At 39.9% G+C, this 13,843-nt stretch overlaps 1 protein-coding gene across 1 annotated transcript; it reads right to left on the minus strand.

Annotated features, from left to right (window-relative positions):
• Positions 1-10,086: 10,086 nt before the first annotated feature.
• Positions 10,087-13,351, minus strand: gsc (goosecoid; the record flags this gene model as incomplete). The annotated part of the gene is made up of 3 exons (XM_080041993.1): positions 10,087-10,236; positions 11,819-12,081; positions 13,042-13,351. 3 exons carry the CDS (start codon positions 13,349-13,351, stop codon positions 10,087-10,089), a joined length of 723 nt encoding a protein of 240 aa, XP_079898119.1.
• Positions 13,352-13,843: the final 492 nt, after the last annotated feature.

Below are 13,843 nucleotides of genomic sequence, written 5' to 3' on the forward strand. Positions count from 1 at the left end.
ACAGTTGAGTATATATTTGAGATGATGTTTTAGATACATTTGTCAAGTAAAATGGTCACATAAATAAGTATATAATAGCCCCTTGAAGTTAACAGGCAGCTCCATACACATGTTGGCTAATCTAAATGACCTTTGGTATCCCTCTGCAGTTTGTATTTGTACATGCATTCATGAGTGCATATCTGTACAGTATCCAGCCCTAATGCGGCCTCAAGACTCATGCTGTCTGGATAAGAAGATAGTCGTGGACACAGAACAAAACATAAATAAAACAAACTTTCAAAACCACGCGTCATCCCAGTGAAATATGGTAATGATATAGGGGGAAGTTTACGTTTTGTAAAAATATGCGTTATTTGTCTTAGGCCTTTTTCCGTTTATGACTGGCTGGCCCGGGACGGCATGTGATGAGGGAGGCCGTTTTTCTGAAATGTTTCTGGCCGTGGACCACAGAGCAGCCAACACCCCTGTCTATCTATAGAGAGGGAATCCACCCAAAGAGCTGTCAGTCTACACGCCAAAAAGCCAGCACTGCTAAGGCTGTCCAGACCCCCAAACACTAACAGCATCATTCAGAGACATCGTACCCGCCCACACACACACACACACACACACACACACACACACACACACACACACACACACACACAGGCATATGCGCACAAACACACACACACACACAGGCATACGCACACACACACACAAGCATGCGCGCACAAACAAACACACACACACAGGCATACGTGCACACACACACACACACACACACACACACATACACACACACACACCCACACACGCGCACAGGCTGCAATACTGTACAAAGATGTGGAGGTATTTGGTAGAAAAAGAGTAAATAAATCAGGCCTCTGCATCATCAGCTGGGCTTACGTAAGAGCAGCTCGCCCACTCAATGTCACACAGCGGGAGAGACACAATAAAAAAACAACATGAATTAAAAAAAAGCGCAAAGATTTATCTACTCTGAAAGTTAACTCAATACCTAATTTTTCTTGGACTCCACCTTTGTTTTTCCAAGTGCTGGGAACTGTGCATAAAAAGGTCAAAGAAATAAGCCGTTCAGAATTTTTTTTTATTAAATTTGTGAAATAGAAAATTACTGCTGCTGCTGAAAAAAAAAAAGATTAATGACTGTGGCTTTGGGCTTTTGAGGATCTCAGCGGCGCAGTGCAAGTGAAGCACTTAATAAATCACCGCTGTACATACAAGGAATTAATAGGTATGGTGTGTGTGTTCATATGGTTTGTGTTGGTGCCAAATCTCAGAGAGCCTGATCTGCTCCATGCACTAATCTGTTTTTCAAAAGTCACCTTAGAAGCCTAATGTTACCATGCCCTCTCCCCCCCCCTCCTCCCCCACTAATCCATGCCTAATCATTTCTCCTCTCATTATAATATCTGTCACCAATCATTGATCAAAAAATGCTTTCTTTTGCAAAAGTGTTTACAAAGATCAACAGTGGAGGTCATTCTTTGTACTCCAAGACTCCGTGTCAAATGGCTGATCCTAGAAACACCTAGCCTGGTCCAACCAGACCATCGTACTTCATTTCATTTCTACAGAAGGTCTGGAAGTGCTGTAATTGGCAAACGTTCACTCACTTGGAGGCGGGTGTCTGTTAAAGTTAAAAACTATTGGTGCCACTCTGGATTAGCCAACCAATCGCATAACGTTTGGTCGTCACGTGTGTCATGAGCCGGCTTCTGACGATGCGTTCCAGTTACACACCTCAGAATTTTTGTGGGTCTTATCCAGCTGTGACCATGGCTGCGACTGAATACTGTCGCCGGCCCAAATTTCTAGCAAACTCTCCACTTCGCGATCGCACCAAACCCACTCGTGAACCTCTTGCCGCCATTGTCTACAATTATTGTGGGGAAAAAGGGTCGCGCATGAACTACGTCAGCCAGCTCAGGTTGCGTATCCGTGCGTGTGCGCGTGTCATCTCATTAGCATCCGTGCCGTTCTCTCTGGCACACCTCTCCCAAGTGTGCCGTGGACAAGGGGCTGTTCCGTGCTGGAATACGGATGGCGTGGTCACACTAGCCAAACGTTCTAGACTTTAGTATGCAAATGAGCTCGGGCACGAAACAGCGGCCCTAGTGTGAGTGCGCCCTTAATGCCTAGAGAGGTATGCTCAGTTTAAAGGAACAGTTCCAATTTTTTTATTAAAAAAAAAATAGATAAACTTTCAATAAACGCTCCTGTGTGCTTGTTGGGGCTTGTTTTGTCCCCTTTTCTATCATGTTATGTTTTTACACTCTATATTTCTAGACGTTATTTTATTTTAGAATCAAATAAATACATGACCCTCACAGGCACTTCCTGGTTTCCCTCCAGTATATCATTTTAAAATGACATAACGTGGTTCAAATATAAAGCGCAACATAACGATGTAAATAAACAAGTCCCAACAAGCACACAGTTTAGTGATGTTGTAGTAGTGTATATTTTGACCTGCTCCCCTTGACTACCAGTGTTTGAGTTAAGCTGACCTGGATGAGAGACCTTTGCCCATTTCTATATCAAAAATGCATGCACAGTTACAGGAACGATTTCTGTCACCTTCCCTAAAGCCGGTGAGTGAGGCAAACATTTAAAATGTTGAACTATCCCTTAATGCTTAAATTTCTGATTAAATATCTCAACTTTTGGGGAGAAGATTTTTTTTTTTTTCATCAAGCTGTGTCCCATAATTTGAGTTAATGTGCTACTATGGAATTCCGAAAGGGAAGGTGATTGTAAAATGGCAACATTTTGTCATGCAATGAGTGTATATGGAGCAGGTCACGGTGGACATACAAACCACAGGGCACCAGAGTCTGTGTCCTACAGTATATCCTATGTATAGGCTGCTAAAAAAAAAACCTTGGTCAAGAGTAAGGAGAGATGGTGCTTTTGTATCATTTTAAGCTCCGTAGAGATAACTCATGAAAAGATGATTATGGCTGCCGCCCTATATTGTGAGCCATGGTGATAAAAACCTTTCCTCTCTATGTAGATATACAAAACACAATGAGAGACACAGGAGAACAGTGTGCGTTTCCATCAAGTAGTGTGACACAAATACTTTCATGTACAAAACCTTAAGAACGGTACATTTTCAGACATTGTGCCTAGTATGTATGAGTATGCAGCAATATCCCAAATAAGAAAATGAACGCTTAGGGGTTGTGTCTGTCCCATTTATTTTTTTTCCCTCAAAACGTTTCTATGTAGCGGTCTATAAAACCTGCAACATGAACTGTTTCATTGGGCAGTTTGAGTGTTTTTTTGGTATTAAACCGTTTTCCTTTATTTTATTTGAATATCGGCCCAAATATTTGGGTGTTACCGACAAAAACTAATAAATGTTGAGCCAAAAGTGTATGTCATCAGGTCATTTAATAAGAATTAAATGAGAAAAACTGATTTATGTTAGCTTATGTTAGCTGAGAGCCAATGTGTGCTATGAGTGCAATAGCACCAAAAAAAAAAAGATAGGTCCTCATAGTAAATAAAGAAAACATTTAACAACATGCTGTTGTATCTACAATTTGGGAAATAAATATATAAATGATATTTGATATGATATTGCTACTTCAAAAGATTTAAGAGATAGAAGATAATTAACAATAGCTTTCTCTCAGGTTAAGCCAGCGTTTCCCAACCTGTGGGTCGCGACCCCATGTGGGGTCACCTGGAATTTAAATGGGGTCGCCTGAAAAGCTAGTAGAAATTAGTGAGAAAAAAAAAATCCTGGCTCAATATAGGGGAGAATGGGGTAAAATGTCACACGGGTTGGTTGTCACAATCATTACGGCTCGGAACCAGAAGGCGCTGTCTGTGAAATTTTGGTATGTAAATATCCAGAATTGGGATCAGAGGTCACCTACATAGTCTTCCTTGGAGTTAGACTGCTGAATTTGAGGTGAGAGGACTGTTTGTGTTTTTCATGTCGAATTGAAAATATTTAGCTCCTCAGTATTTTTCTTCTAGGCTTTTACACAATGGGTTTATTACAAAACACTTGTTACCCATAAAAAGTGTGAAGGGTAAACTATAGTTTAGATTGTGGTTAGCAAGCTAATTAGTTGCCAGATGGTTGTTGGCCTTGATGCTAGCAAGAAATTCAAGTTGGGGTTGGTCGTCACATTTTTTGGGGGGGGGTTGGTTGTCACATGTTATCCAAAGGCTGCAGCCAGAAAAGGAACCCGATAACGAAAGAAATAGAAAGAATATTAAGCTGTATCCTCACTGACACCCCAGAGAAGGAGAGAATAGAGCAGGAAAAGGCAGCTAGCATGCAAAAGAAAAAAGGGCAACAAAATCAAAACAACCCAGTGCATCCCAAACTAGACCAGCTGCCAAGGCTACAGTAAGTTATGTAGGCCTATTTGTCAACTTGACAATGCAATTAAACTTTCAAATTTATTTCTACTTTCTTGCCTTCTTTTTAAGATTATTCCCATTAAGATAACATTGTGACAAACAACCCCATAGTGTGTGGCAACCAACCCCATGATGGGGTTGGTTGTCACAATGTGTAAGGGTGTCTTTGATGATTAATTTCTTCTTGATTACAATAAGATAGAAAAAGTGAGGGGTACACATTTCAAGCCAACACCTTAAGCTTCAATTTAATGTAGGAATGACTATTGAAAGATGTTTAGGTGATGAGCAATTCTCACTAGAGTAAAAAGTGTGCCTACTTACCCCGTTCTCCCCTACTGGCCCCTGATCTTTGAAGAACCCAAAACATATTATTTAAAAAGAAATTGACTGGCTCATGATAGGCCCCTGATCTTAGTAGAGGGGGGCGTACAGAGATCAGGGGCCTATCATGTGGCAGTAAATTGTAGTTACTTTTTAAATAATGTTGTTCGGGGCCACAAAGATCAGGGGCCTATTGGGTCATTAAAAAAAAGACTTCAAAGAGAGAAGGAGCTTCAGGATAAGGAATTATTTTAAAAATTCCGAAAGCTGACTGGATTTTTTAAACCTGTACTTTCTGCTTTTTGGTAATTCTGTGCTTCCAAAAATTATTCAAGAAAAAAGTACTAAATAGCTCACATGGACACAGTTGATTTAGCCTTAATCAATTTGTGCACTAATCTGGAAACACAGTATAACAAACATGTTAAAAAAAACTAATTATAGAAAAAAAAAGTCTCTGGGGTCCCCAGAAATGTTTGATGTCAAAATGGGGTCATAGCCCAAAAAAGGTTGGGAACCACTGGGTTAAGGTGTGTGTGTGTGTGTGTGTGTGTGTGTGTGTGTGTGCGCGCGCGTGTGTGTGTGTGTTAGCCGTAACAATCACCCCCTTCTAAATCAGCTGTATTGGTTTGAGACGATTTTTTTTTTAAATGTTGTGCGATATACTCTATACCTATTCAATGAGGAACCATTTCATTAAATTCCTTTCCAAACATCAATACAGGCAACATGATTACTACTGGAGTCCCCAGAGAACTAAAAACACATTTGTTATCATGAAAAACTTAGATTCCAATCTTCCAATCAAATTATATTGAGCTAGATTATAGATGTAGTCATTTTTAATGGTGTGTATGGTGTGCTATATATAGCGATGCTCCGTAGCACAGAGTCTGCTGTTTAGCTCCTGATAGAATAGAAATGTACTGTTTTCACATTGCTTTGCTTGAGTATAAACCTAAAGAAATACCATACTGCCATGATGGATTAATGAACCCTTTCAGATCCTGGGTCAATTGTAATGCACATCAACTTTTTATTGGTTTTAGCAGATGAAAATGTGAGATATTGTCTTTGGCCTATAAGAAGAGAAGAACCAACCAATAGATGTGACCACCGGGTCCCACTCCTGTCAGCTAAGAACAGGAAACTGAGGCTACAAATCGCACAGGCTCAACAAAATTGGACAATAGAAGATTGGAAAAATCATGCCTGGTCTGATGAGTCTCGATTTCAGTTGCAACATTCAGATGGTAGGGGCAGAATTTGGCGTAAACAACATCAAAGCATGATGGATCCATCCTGCCTTGTGTCAACGGTTCAGGCTGATGGTGGTGGTGTAATGGGGTGGTGGATATTTTCTTGGCACACTTTGGGCTCCTTATACTTATATGTACTAATTGAGCATTGTTTAAACACCACAGCCTACCTGAGTATTGTTGCCGACCATGTCCATCCCTTTATGACCACAGTGTACCCATCTTCTGATGTCTACTTCCAGCAGGATAATGCACCATGTCACAAAGCTCAAATCATCTCAAACTGCTTTTGTGAACATGACAATGAGTTCACTGTACTCTAATAGCCTGCACAGTCACCAGATCTCAACCCAATAGAGCCCCTTTGGGATGTGGTGGAACCAGAGATTCACATCATGGATGTGCAGCTGCCAGATCTGCAGCAACTGTGTGATGCTATCATGTCAATATGGACAAAAACCTCTGAGGAATGTTTCCAACACCTTGCTTAGAGTATGCCACAAAGAATTAAAGCATTTCTGAAGGCCAAAGGAGGTCCAATCCGGTACCATTAAAGTGGCCGGTGAGTGTATTTGCTCTGTCGGTTCCAACACAGTTAGAAACCGTATTAACCTTAAAGATAGAATAGAATAAAAAAAACATGGAGGAAAAATGACTGGTGCTTGATTAATAGTATGTTATCTAATGACTTTAGCATTAACTCAACATAAAGCAGTGGTTAACGGTTAGTTCATGCTTAATAAATGCTTTTTAAGTAAAGACTAAACATTAACTAACAATTCATTAATGTACCCTTATTGTAAAGTGTTACTAAAGTACTTCTCCAACCGATATATATGTCAGTCCTATCTATATGTACAGTTTGCACGCACACATAGTCTAAACAGCCATTCTTCCACCAAATCCATATATATTTTGCGGAGCCTCATTTCTGAATGGTGAGAAGACACTGTAACCTAAAAGAGTATAATGACAGTTCTATAGTGGTAGTGTAGAGGTTCAGATTAACAGTTGTACGAGGGGTTGGCTCCAGTTCCCTAAAGTAAAACAGTGTATCAAATAAGAAAAGGAAATATCCGATCACAGAGTCATTTAACCAGAACAAGGGTCTGAGCGAGTGAGCGGTTGCCAGGTTTCACAAACCTGACTGTTTTCCCCCCATCTGTTTAAATCAGCGCTGAGTCTCCAGCCCCTGCAGCCATACTATCAGGATGGGCTTGGGTTTATTATTTATTTGAATAAACTCATGGTTTTGTAAAAGTATATCTTTATTTTGAAAGCAGCAACGTGCCTCTGTATTTCCTGAATGTTGAAGCCTGCAGTAAACCCCAACCCAAACCACTACTGAGCTAACTTTTACCGCAACGCTTAATAATCGCCCTATGACAATACAGTCTACGGTGTACTCTCCGAATATTTGGACAATTGAATACATTTACTATTTATTTGATATACAGTATGATATCATGTTGTTTTGTCTGTTTTCTTTTTTGCATTTTAAAAATTCAACAATTTAACAATAATAAATAATAAACAAAATGTAACTTAAATGAACATTTATCAAATAGATGTAGACAGAAAAATATTTGAAATTCAAAAATGTGCATTGTCTCTGCCACTTGCGCTCTCTGTAAAATAATGCCATAAGGGACTTCTGTATTCCTGCCCAGCCATCTGTAATCATTGAAATAGAAAAAAAGATACAAGGTAAATAAGATTTGGGATGTCCCGATTCTTGTGGCCAGATTTAGGATAGTTAGAATTTTGAGTGTTGAAAACAGCATCCTATTTGGCCGATTCTGACCCATAATCCAGTGCGCACGTGAAGTGACTTCACTTAGACAGAGCCTCCATACGAAAACAAACGGGGATGCAATGGATATAAAAGCAAGAGGCAAGATCAAGGCGCGATGTTATGATGAAATAAACAAGTAAAAGTATGTCCCAATAGTATGCCTACATGCATCCTAACTAGATAATTTTTATGGTCAGATGTAGTATGTTGAATAGAAAAAAGAAAGAGTATGCGATTCGGAACGCAGGGATTGTGTTTTGCAGTAGTAGATTGACATGTGACTGCTATTGGTCAGCTGACACAAATAGCATGTCATAACCTTACAAAATGTCATTATTTTCCCTTATATTGTTGGCATGGAAACAAAACATACAAAAACTATAATATCTGAAAATGAATATCGGCTTCACTGCAAACACATGTATACAGTATGAAAGCGACAGCATTTGTACGAGGATATGGGCTGTGTTCGAAAAAAAAACCCTACTAACATCCTCCCTCCTACATACTCAACATGTATACACTACATACTGTCTACTAAACGATCAATTGTGTGATTAAAAAAAAATCTTCTGTGTCGTTTGAAAAGACGTAATGCATTGTGGTTGAGTAGGAAAAGTAACCTATAGATCCATAAACAAAATCTTCACGGAAGTAAGGACTCATCCGGGCATTTCTCACCCACACAAACTCGCATACACAACCACAAGGTCAACATTAGTAGGACGTTAGTAGGGCTTATAGTATGAGTTGGACGTTGGTATGGCTTTTCGAACACAGCCAGGGTCTTCTAGGTTTTCATTGTACTCATGGTGAATTACCATTTCACTGCTACATCAACCACCATAATAATAAATCGCAATATTATTATATTATATTTCATATTGTTACAAGTGTATTATTATTCCAACGTTCTGAGAGGCTCTAACAGGCTTGTGTTTAATTGTTGTAATATGACCATTTTAGGTAAATGAATCTGTTAGTTCAAAATCTCCATTTATATTATCCTTTTTTTATTATTTGATTTCTCAGAATTTAAATGATATTTCAAAGTCGTTGCCACAAAGGGCTTCTTCTATTTAATCTAATTCTTTATTTATTTGCCTAATAAACCTATAAAATACAGCCAGGTCAGTCCCTCACACTAAATTTACTAGAACAAACACTTCCCAAATATATATATTTTTAAACATCCAGGTGTTTTCAGTTTCAATGGTTAGTCAGTTGCACTTTCATAAGTATTACATATTCATATTCATATGGAATTGTGTTGGTCCCATGAATTGGGATGGCCCTGAGGGGGTCATCCCAATCATCCCAGATTGATATGGCACCAAATGGGACGTTTAATTCATGTAATGCGGAATATGGTTTGGTGGATACAATTCAGTTGTAAAGACAGCAACACTGACTCACGTAATTCATGACGTGTTAACTTTACCTGATCAAGCCTAGTTTTATCCCGTCATATTTTCCCATATTATTGATACACTCCCGCTCTGAGTAACTGACAGGAAGGAGTCTATCGCTTTGTATTTTCAATATCCCATATTGTTTTACGAAACTCCTATACTTTACCATGGACTGGGATTACGTTTTGATGCCATAGGCTACATAGTTTTATTTGTACAACCATAAACTCATGGTAAGTTGTTTTAACTTAAAAAAACCCTATCCATCATGAATGAACACATCTGTCACGTACCACCATATTGGCCAACCGTCTCCATGAAATAAAAATCAGACAAAAATGGCCAAATTTGTTTCACTTTCATTTTAATGTAGGCTATAGTAGTTGTCCCTTTAGGCTTTTTCTTATTTGTGCCGAATAAGATAATAGTAAGAGAGTCTTGTGAATAACAGTTGTGTGATGATGAATGTTTTTTTTACAGTCTCCATTAATGTTACATCGGAAAGAAAAGCGGTTTACATTTAATATTCATAAAAATGTCACATAATAATAACGTTACGATATATTCAGACAAGTCCGTCAATCCAACCGGGCGGGCCTCAGTATTACATTTACAAAACTTTAAATTAAATATAAATAGAGCGGGCACAGGATCAATAATAAAATGTGGATTATGTACAACTGTGCAACATGGCAACACGTTTCATATCATTACACACCGCCAGCATGTCGTCGACGAGTCCTCAAACACGCACGCACACACACACACACGCACGCACGCACGCACACACACACACACACACACACACACACACACACACACACACACACACACACACACACACACACACACACACACACACACACACACACACACACACACACACAGGGCCGTGTTATTGTTATCAGCTGTCCGAGTCCACCTCGCTTTTACTCTCCTCGGTTTTCTCCGCGGCAGTGTCGGTGGTTTTGTTCCATTTCTGGGAATTCTCTGATTCCTCTGACGAAGACCTTTTCTGCCTCCTCCACTTCGCGCGTCTGTTTTTGAACCAAACCTAAACGTGATCAATCAAAACAAAAAAGCACAAGTTTGAATAACTAAGCCTTAAGATTTGAATTCGTTTTACTTATGTTTTTATTTTATTTATAGTTTTTTCGGATAGGCAGTTTGACATTGTCTGTCAGTAATTTCGTCGACTCTCGTTGTTGCTTTCCTTCGCTTAACTTTTACAAAATGATCATTTCTTTAGGCTCACATTGCGCTGAAAACGTTCTACACGCAGGCTTGTCGGTTTATGCAGAAATAAAACTCTTCAATTGAATGTCGCTATGGGCTACAGTGTCATTGTTAATAATTTCATACATGTATTGCCTGTGTCAAACATGAGGAGCAAACAGTAGGTTGCATGCATTTATCACGTCTCGGTCCGTCCGTCAATTCACCCTATTACACTATTAAACCCGCACTAAATCACACATTTCCTGCCCTTTCTGTCATATTTAATATATAAAATTATTATTATAATTATTGTTTAGCTTTTTAGGTTTAATTTAATTTTAAATCGTATACTAATCATTTGATATCAGCCGCGTGAAGCATGACGTCAGGTGCTTTTAATTTAGTTATTGTCGCTTGATGTCAGACATCTGATGTATTTCCTTACATTATTATTATTATTATTATTATTATTATTATTATTATTATTATTATTATTATTATTATTATTATTATTATTATTATTATTATTATTTAGGTGGTTCGTGTCTGACGTTGTTTTCTGTACAAAATATTTTCCCATCCTGGCCTCCGCGTCATCACCTAGTTTTGATTAGCTGTGATTAAGTAAGTGAGCAGTTATTTTAAAGCAAGCAAAATGACGTCACTTTATTTTTTTATTGCGATGAAGTTGACAGGCCGAGACAAACATCCTATTGGTTATAGAATAATTAAGCCAAATAGCACTTAAATATCAAATGTAAACAAATAAAAAAGTTTGTAAAATAGTGTTGCTAACTCTAGTGTAACATGTCTCTGCCAATTCTATCAAAAATAGGATATAATAATAATAATAATAATAATAGGCTACATTTATTTTATATAGCGCTTTTCAAGGTCCTCAAAGACACTTCACAATAAAATGAGTACACAAGTAAATTAAAAACAGGTGCAGCAATAAAGCCCAAACTCAAACAAAATCAAAGACAAGTATATTAAAAATAAGTGAAACCATTGAAATCAGCATATAAACAAACAGGTGTAATGTAAAATGTGTCAAATAAACATGTAATGTTAACATGTAACGCGTTCTAAAAATGTAAAAATCTAATATGATCATTGGCTCGATCTAATCTGAAGAGATGTGATTTGATAAGTGATTAGAATGTGTCCATAACGCCCTCAACTCACAATGAAAGAAGTGGCCAGAACCACTTCACGAGCTTGATTCAAATCATATGAAGTGTATTATCTATTATGATATTCTAATGTGTCTGTGCTTAGGTCTGTATGCCTGTCTTATTGGAAATAGTTTCTGCTTTCATTTTCATTGAATTATGAATCACTATGTAACAGTGTTAAGAAATGTGCAAGATAAATAAAGAAATGTACAAATATTAGGCTATGAGTTGTGCACTGACCTCGACCTTCTCCTCCCTCAGGTGGACCTTGCGGGCGAGCTGTTCCCGGGTGCCCACGTCCGGGTACTTGGTCTCGGTGAAGAGACCCTCCAGCGCCTCCAGCTGCTCGTCCGTGAAGATGGTGCGATGGCGGCGCTTCCGACGGCAGTGCAGCTGGTTAAGTAGCTGCAGCTCTGTGCGCGACAGGCCGCCCATGTTCATGTAGGACTGGATCATCTGGTGAGGCACCGGGGACAGCAGCACCGAGCCCGGGCTGTCGTAGCCTGCACAGCGGGGGGAGAGAGGAGAGGAGGATGAGAAGGAGGAGGGTGGTGGTGAATGGATGGAACAAGCAAGCAACCATGCACCGCGTAGATATAATTAATATAAATACTTGTCTATCTGGGGGGCGCTCGTTGTGTAGTAGTGAGAACCCCCCCCCCAGCCATAGTGGTGCAGTTTGCATGTCATTCCCCTCTCACCCCCATTTCATCTCTGTCTCTCCAAACTGTTTAATTTTTAAAAAAAAGTAAAAAGGGCGCAAAGAAAATTAAATAAAATAAATAATGATAAGCGCCTATTTATCCGTGTGAACTGAGTTCATGTAGGCATTGGAAACTTTGGTTTACTCGCAGATTACAGCTGATGCGTAAAATAGCTGAAAAGTTCAACAGGGATACACTTTGTCATTATAAGCACATCTCATTTCACGCGTACAATACAGACTGGCACATTCAATCAATCTTTGCTGTAGTAGGCCTACATCATGTTACATTGGATGCGGAACTCTGGACACTTAACCCGCATCAAGCGAACAAGATGAAAACACACACGCAGCTGCCATGACGCGAGTCTTTAGAGTATTTGGTTCTGTGCACAAGTGCGGGTTTTCATTTCATGCGTAAAAGGTTACAATTCGTCGCTTTTTACGCATTCGTAAATTGTAACGCTATTTTACGCATGAAAATAGTAAGAAAGTAAATAAGTATATCAATAGTCAAAACAATTATAAATCAGAGTATACATTCTATTTGGTAAGGAAGTGTGTCTTTTGAACATGTAAACACTTTGACAAAATATCAACATCATATATTATATAAAAAATGTTTTCAACTTTTGCCAAATGACATTCAGCTCCACAATTTCTTAGAATGTTTGGGTTGGATAGACAACCGCTTATTGTTATTGTTTGTAGAAAAAACTTCCTTAACATAATTCAGAAGCGTGAGTGTAGTTGTCCTTACCTGGCGGGATGCAGGGGCACTGCTGCGGGCTGAGGCCGGCCACTGAGCCGCAGCACGGCGGGCCTCCCCCTCCTGCGCCCTGGACGTGCAGCTGTCCGTAGTAGTAGCCGTTATATCCTAAGCGGGTCCCGTTGACCGACTGAATCCCTGGGGCAGAGGAGGGCCCGCACGTGGCCGAATACAGGCCGTTGTAGTCGGCGTAAATAGAGTCCAGCAGCAGCGGGCCGCTCCGGTGCAGCAGCAGCGGCTCCTTACAGCTCGGCCGGCCGGCGGACAGGATGCTGTCTATGCTGAACATCCCGGCGGGCATCACGACGAAGGGAAAAGCCGCTAGAGGAATAGGAAATAGCTCGGTCAAAAGTTCAACTGTCTCCGTATACAGAAAAAAGGTCTCCGCGTTCTCTTAAAGCTGCATCATGCACGGTGCTGTTGCAGTTCGCTTCATGCTGCTCTGCTGCTTTTTCAATGGGACCGGCTCGGAGCGGGGCTGGCTTTTATAGCCCGCTGACGTCACACGGCCGATCTGTGGATCAGCTGCTGCTCCTCGGCTCTCCTCTCCACCGGACACACATGTGTGTATTGAGAATTAATTGAATTAAGATAATCCCGCGCGCTCTGTTTGCAGACTTTTAGAAAAATTCACAGAGGCTCCTATACAAACTAATCCGATTATTTCCTCTTCAGCGAAGGCATCATAATCTTTGGAACACATTTACACCAGTGTTTCACAGCTCTGCCAAACACACAGCGGGCCCTGCGACCACATCACACCCAATCAGCGCTTACCTGTGTGCGGCCGGCT

Source organism: Ammodytes marinus, assembly GCF_949987685.1.
Source record: "Ammodytes marinus genome assembly, chromosome: 15".
Taxonomy (NCBI): domain Eukaryota; kingdom Metazoa; phylum Chordata; class Actinopteri; order Uranoscopiformes; family Ammodytidae; genus Ammodytes; species Ammodytes marinus.